At 42.7% G+C, this 7,500-nt stretch overlaps 1 protein-coding gene across 1 annotated transcript in view; it reads left to right on the forward strand.

Moving 5' to 3' along the window:
• Window positions 1-2,144: 2,144 nt before the first annotated feature.
• The window catches only part of LOC143038298 (uncharacterized), a gene marked incomplete at its 3' end in the record, with an annotated part of 48,107 nt that continues 42,751 nt past the window's right edge, over window positions 2,145-7,500 (forward strand). Inside the window, exons 1-2 of the mRNA XM_076207320.1 lie at window positions 2,145-2,214; window positions 4,596-4,743. Coding sequence (XP_076063435.1) covers window positions 2,145-2,214; window positions 4,596-4,743 — 218 coding nt within the window. The remainder of the gene's footprint in view (window positions 2,215-4,595; window positions 4,744-7,500) is intronic.

Raw genomic sequence — 7,500 nt, forward strand, 5'->3', positions numbered from 1 at the left:
ACTTAGCCCCTTCTCGCCCTCGCGCTCTCATTCACTCTCTCGCTTTCGCCCTTTCTCGCTTTCGTCCTCTCTCGCTTTCACCCTTTCTCGCTTTCGCCCTTTCTCGCTTTCGCCCTTTCTCGCTTTCGCCCTCTCTCGCTTTCGCCCTTTCTCGCTTTCGCCCTCTCTCGCTTTCGCCCTTTCTCGCTTTCGCCCCTTTTCGCTTTCTCTCCCTTTCTCTCGCTATTTCTCACTCTCCCACTCCGTTTCGCTTTCTTTCACTCGTTTTTTCGCATTCTCTCTTGCTTTCTCTCGCTTTCTATTAAATTCTTTCTTGCTTACTCTCGCTTTCTCTCTTCCTCGCTCTCTCTCTTTCTCTCGCTCTTTCTCTTTCTCTCGCTCTTTCTCTCGCCCTTCTCGCTCTTTCTCTCGCCCTTCTCGCTCTTTCTCTCGCCCTTCTCGCTCTTTCTCTCGCCCTTCTCGCTCTTTCTCTCGCCCTTCTCGCTCTTTCTCTCGCCCTTCTCGCTCTTTCTCTCGCCCTTCTCGCTCTTTCTCTCGCCCTTCTCGCTCTTTCTCTCCTCTCTTTCTCTCTCTCTCTCTCTCTCTCTCTCTCTCTCTCTCTCTCTCTCTCTCTCTCTCTCTCTCTCTCTCTCTCTCTCTCTCTCTCTCTCTCTCTCTCTCTCTCTCTCTCTCTCTCTCTCTCTCTCTCTCTCTCTCTCTCTCTCTCTCTCCATAGATACAGCCTGTCTTTTGGTAATCATAGTCTAGAAGTTCCCATAAATTGAAAAAAATAATTTGGTGGCAGCCATAATAAAGACAATCGCTTTCAGTAGTGAAAGGATGAGTTTGTATTGCGTAGTGGTACACTATTTCTCATTGTTAGGTAATAGGTGAGTGGTGATTAGAAAATGGATTTGGAGTTTTAAGATTTGCGGGAAAAGTGAGAGCAGGAGGTGGAGTAGGAGGTGGAGTAGGAGGTGGAGTAGGAGTTGGAGTAGGAAGTAGAGCAGGAGGTGGAGTAGGAGGTGGACTAGGTGGAGTAGGAGGTGGAGTAGGAGATGGAGTAGGAGGTAGAACAGGAGAAAGTAAAGTGAATTGGAAGAGGAGGAAAAATAAGAGGACAAGGATGGAGTGGTAAGAGGGTGAGGGAGGGAAGAAGGGAGGACGGAGGAGGAAGTGCAGGAGAGAGATGAAGGGTGGAAGAGGAGGAGGTAGAGGAGGATGGAAGAGGAAAAAGCCGAATGAAATAATCTGTCATTAGCAAAAAAAAAAAGAAAAAAAAAATGTAGGGGTCATGTCGAGGTCTTCAGGGCGTCTGAGTGTCAGCCGGAGCACCATCAGACCGCTTACGGAGAGTCTTCCTCTCATTGCTCTTGCATCCTGACACGACCATCTTGCCCGGGAAGGATTTATCACGCAGGGGCTGAAAAGAAGATTCATAAGACTATTCACGGGACTGTTGACGGACAAGACCAGGAGACCTTGCGAGAACCTCAGGGACACAACGGGTGTGTCGTGAAGCTTTTCAACAAGAGATCTTGCCCAGAGTTAAGGAAAACAGTCTTTCCGTTGCCTAGTTAAGTGATCTCTTAACGAAGGGGCCAATTGAGGTATCCTTAACTCCTTTTCACCACGAATAAGGTGTAGCATAGTAGTGAAGGGATTGGTTGAGGCGCTCCATGCCAGACAGACGAAGACGCCAAAACCATGCTTTGAGTTATCGTTGTCCAAAGTCTGACCAAACGGGGCGCTCAAAGAAAACGTATATTTTGAGGCGCTGGTGTCTTCGCCTGTCTGGCACGGAGCGCCACAATTAAAACAGCCTAAAACCCTTCAGAGGGAGAGATGTGTCCCAAGATGAATAACATAGTTTGAGGGTAGGGTGAACAAAATTTGTAAAGTATGTCATCGTAGGGGTTAATCACGGTTCTTCCCCCTACATCTATTATACAAACTCCATTCCACATTCAGACTCCCAGATCAAGGCCATTAAGGAAGCGTTTTCAGATATCATGTATTGACCAATTAACATAAAAGTGGTTTTGAGAAACGGGTTGACTCCTGGGATTGAACTGGAGTCCTATAGATTCCCCTAATCGGACATCTTTACACCATTAACGCCATATTAAGGTCAACGTAACAACATCTTGCGGAAGAAGAATACCATGGATTCTGTCGGGATCCAACTGGAGGCCGCTGAAGAGCGACTTGGAAAAGGGGCGTACGGTTTGGATAGTAAGGTTCCTTGGGTCCGAAGTTCCATGTTCACCAACATTCCAGCGTTCGACGAGAAGCTTACGTTTATCCCCATGTATATAAAAAGCAAGCAATTCTCATAGTTAGGCCGGACGAGGTTAAAAGTTGCAAAGATAAGCTAATTCCTTGGTGTGCTGTTCATTTTTGGATAAAAAAAAAAAAAATTGAAAGCTGTTGATGAACTTTGGTATCTTGCAAAACTTTACTTGCATTTTAAGGATCATACGCGTATAAACCAAAGTTCCTGTTTTTTATTGAGGTTTTTCTACATAACAATTGTTTGTATTCTTTCTTATACAGGTACATGTCCATACATTCTGAACTAGCAATATCTACATGTCAAATTACGTAACTCGTTCTGGGAATCTTAGAATTTTTTAAAAGATAAAACAATAAGAGGAGAACCAAAACTATAACAATATATATGTCCATGAAATATGTATGTACAATACTGTATATATATATATACATATATATATATATATATATATATATATATATATATATATATATATATATATATATATATATATATATATATATATATCATGTGGGTATGCTTTTATAAAACCACAAGGTTTTATTTATTTACTTATGTATTTTTTTATTTGTTGATTTTTTCATCGCAGCGAAAATTTGAGGCATCTTTGTGTGTGGGAGCAACCCGGAATTCCTGGCGTAATTGTGAAGTCTGTCTCGCCTTCGCATTTATGACACACACGGATATGCCACACAGTTGTAGTAGAGAACACAAGAACACGTGTTACATGGAGTTATGTATCAACACGCAGAACGCCGCGAGCTTGCACAAATTCACACGTACTCAAACGAGAACACACATACACACACACACACACACACACACACACACACACACACACACACACACACACACACACACACACACACACACACACACACACACACACACACACAGACACAGACACACACAAGCTACTCTCGATTTTGAGGTCTATTCATTCGCTTTTGAAAAATACAGTAGACTGATAACCAAAAAAGTAAATGATAATAAAAATAATGATAATAATGATAAAGATAATTTATAATGATAATTTATAATACATATACCAAGAGCTTTCTCCCCCTTACAAGCCAGGTTGCCATAGTCAAAAGACATAAATCCACTCCCACCCATTTCATCCCCACATACTCCACTCCCATTCACCACCCCTCCCTCCCTCTTTTCTTGGCTACTGTCCTGGATCAGATGCAATGCAGCAAGACATAGCACATGCACAGCAAGGCTGCTTATTCAATCGGTAACCCCACCCCATCTCTTCGTCCCCTCATGTAGAAAAAGAGAAGACGAGGAGAAATCCCTTCGGGCTGCGTCAAAATATCATTCACACTTACTCCCTAACCTCCCCGCATCCCCCACCATAATAATGATTGATAATGATAATGATTAAAATAATAATGATAATAAAGTTAGATCCAAACACGAATTAATAAAATTAATATAAAAAGAAAAATTTAGAAATTGTATTGGTTTTGCTTCATTCATGCAATCGTTGGGGTATTTGTTCATTATTCCGGTTGCAGAGTCTGATTATGTGTTTATATATGTATATATACATATGTTTATATATATATATATATATATATATATATATATAGATATATAAATATATGTATATATATATATATATATCTATATATATATAATCTCACACGAACCCACGCGCCGGGCAAATTATGTAAAATTCCTTCGCTAATTTTACATGGTATAATAGTAGTTTATGTGATTTTTATAGTGTAATGCTATCGTTGCTTGTTGCATATAATTTCCATATAAAAACTGGTTTTCCATGATATCATATTCTGTAACTCCTCGCTCATACATTTTTGCCTTTACATTATGGTTCCTCTCTTTCTCCTCTCTCGCTCTCTCTTCCAGTTGCCTCCGCCTCTTTTCCCTTTCCTTCCGCGTTCGTCGTCGTTGTTGTCGTTGTTGTTCTCTTTGCCATCGTCTTCGATCCTCTCTTCGTCATCGTCTTCGATTTTTTCTTCGTCGTCGTCTTCGATTTTTTCCTCGTCGTCGTCTTCATCATCCTCGTGGCTAATGCCCTTTTTTTCCTTTTCCTTCCGCGTTCGTCGTCTATGTCGTCTTTGTCGTCTTTGTTGTTGTCATCGTCATCGTCGTTGTCGTTGTTGTCTTCGTCGTCGTCTTCCTCTTCGTCGTCGTCGTCTTCGCCAATGCCTCCTCCGCCGTTGTGATTTGTAAGCCCTCTTGTGCTTCCAGAGGAGAATTAAACGTTCACGGAATGCCTTAACGCAATGACATTTATTATATTATTCGCCCCTGTTTTACTTTTTCCCCGATTTTTCTCTTTATGCAGCGTCCTCCGCTCTTGCGGCGATGCGAGTGCGACTTTCGCCTTACCTCCCTGGTTCTGTAGAGACCAAAGTTCCTTTCGCAGCAGTGCGACTTTTTCTCCATAGGATTACACAAAATTTTGACACAATCCTTCCATGTGTTGCCAAATGGTAGGGCCGCTGCTTAATTGAAGAATTCCAAATCACAGTTTGTTTACGTAAGTCTAAAGAGTAACTTTATTTTTTTTCTAATTTTCCAGGAGAGTGTTATTCGTTCTTTGTATATCTTAGCCTTAAGCATGACTGTCCCCGAGTAACTTCAGGGTTCTGGGATTAAAGGTACCCCTTGGGACGACAACATTCCTCGGGATGGTAACTTTAAGGCCGACCCTTTATACCAATGACATGAGAAAATGAGCCCCGAGGCGGTTTCCTTCGGCTCCCTCTTTCATTTTGTTTCGTCTCTCGACACGCTGACTCTAGTACCTTTGAGCGATGGCTTGTGGAAGGCGAACGAAGGCTTTAGGGACGTAGGAACTGTGGGTGTGAATACTTGGGTTGGTCGCCACGCAGGGGACTCCGTCAAGTGACCCCCCGGTTTTTGTTGTTGACGCCGATAGGTGGGACGGGGCGGATGAAAGGAAGTGGCGGAGAAGCAGAAGGAAAGGGTGGAAGGGACCATGAGGAGGAGGAGGAGGAGGAGGAAGAAGAGGAGGAGGAGGAAGAGGTGGTGGTGGTGGTGGTGGTGGAGGTGGTTGTGATGGCGGTGGCGGCGGTTATGGAGTTAGTAGAAGTGAAGCAGGAAGAGACCAAGGGTGGAAGTGGAAGTGGAAAAGGCTGAGGAAGAGTAAAACTGATAAGTAGGAGTAGGAAGAGGAGGAGAAGGAGGCGAAGGAGGGGTAGGAGTAGAAGGAGGAGTAGGAGTAGGAGTAGAAGGAGGAGTAAGTAGGAGGAGGAGGAGGTGGAGGAAGAGGAGGGGTAGAGGGAAGAATATCTGCTACTTCAGGATGCCTTAACCTTACAACCTTGTGACGTCATACGTATATTCTATTCTGGCTAATGTCAAGTGATTCTGTTCAATTGGGAATTGTTTGTTCCTCCTCGCCCCAAGAGGTCACCCAAAAATGGGTGACATCTTTCCGTATCCAGGAGAATGCGTAGACCGAAGCCACTCGTCTAAACTTAAGCCAAAGACCTTTAATCTTTAGGCCGCGAAAGGCTTACTAAGTTAACACAGAAGGGGTTAATCGAGTTAGGTTTAATCTAATGACTGTATTGGGGGAGGGAGTTCCTTTAGCTGAGTAAAATCTCATGACAGCAGACAGAATCAAGACACGATTATATATATATATATATATATATATATATATATATATATATATATATATATATATATATATATATATATATATATATATATATATATATATACATATATATATATATTTATTTGCGGACCTGAATCTTGCTGTAGTCAGCGCTGAAGTAAGGAAAGCCATTTCGATCTGTTGCTACTGTGGCACACTTGATAAATTTTAAGCTGTTTAAATCAGGATGGGCTTGTTCAGCTTACTGGATGTCTCAAATGCCAAAATATTTATTCTATAAAAAATAATTTTTTATATTTAGAAATTATCTTTAAACACGTAGTTTGGCTTCAGATGCGTTATATTTCTTTTTAAAGAAATTTTAATGTTCTTCATTTTGGAAGCTGTTGTTAATCTACAAAGGAATGTAGTTCATCATTCATGAAATTTTCGTCTTCATCTTTGGAAGCTTCCACTATTCCTTGGTCCAGGCCTTTGTACTTGGTCATCCCTTCTCAAGCCTTTGTTGTCCTTGATGCATTAACCTTCTCCAGTCTCCACCCATTAAGCTTCATAAAGTCCTGAATTCTTTCAGGTCTTCGAGACACTTCATTCTTTTAAGACGCTTCTTCTCCTGCTGATGATGCTCCTGCTCGTCCTTGTCCTCGTCTTCCTCCTCTTCGTCTTCCTCCTCTTCCTCCTGCTCATCTTCCTCCTCTTCGTCTTCCTCCTAATCGTCTGCCTCCTCCTCGTCTGCCTCCTCCTCGTCTGCCTCCTCCTCGTCTTCCTGCTCGTCTTCCTCCTCCTCCTCCTCGTCTTCCTCCTCCTCGTCTTCCTCCTCCTCGTCTTCCTCCTCCTCATTTTCCTCCTCCTCGTCTTCCTCCTCGTCTTCCTCCTCGTCTTCCTCCTCGTCTTCCTCCTCTTCCTCCTAATCGTCTTTCTTCTCCTCCTTATCTTCCTCCTAATCATCTTTCTTCTTGTTTTCCTTCTCCTTGTCTTCCTCCTCCTCGTCTTCCTCCTCCTCGTCTTTCTCTTTCTCGTTTTTCTCCTCGTCTTTCTCGTCTTTCTCCCCCTTGTCTTTCTCCTCCTCGTCGTCATCCTCCTTGTCTTCCTCCTCCTTGTCTTCCTCCTCCTCGTCTTCCTCCTCCTCGTCTTCCTCCTCCTCATCTTCCTCTTCTTCCTCGTCTTCCTCCTCTTCGTCTTCCTTCTCCTCTTCGTCTTCCTTCACCTCTTCGTCTTCCTTCTCCTCTTCGTCTTCCTTCTCCTCTTCCTTCTCTCCCTCGTCCTCGTCCTCCTCGTCCTCCTCCTCCTCGTCTTTCAGGCCCAAGCCATGGAGGACGACGTCATTCATGGCGTCCCTATAATCCGTCGAACAAACATTACCTCGGCCGCGTCGTCCATTTCACTCGATGTCGTTAATAAGAGTAAGACCAATTTGTTACATGGGAAGAACTTTTTCCGTTTTTATTTTTCTTATTTTTTATTTTATTTCTTTTTTTTTTATTTAATTTGTCTATTTATCCATTCGTTCGATTCTATTCTTATTCATTCATCTATATTTTTTCTATTTAGTATTTCTGTTTTATTTCATCTTCATCCTTGACTTCCAATCCTTCAATTG

This window comes from Oratosquilla oratoria, chromosome 24 (genome assembly GCF_046742065.1).
Source record: "Oratosquilla oratoria isolate Oo_2021 chromosome 24, ASM4674206v1, whole genome shotgun sequence".
In the NCBI taxonomy this organism is placed as follows: domain Eukaryota; kingdom Metazoa; phylum Arthropoda; class Malacostraca; order Stomatopoda; family Squillidae; genus Oratosquilla; species Oratosquilla oratoria.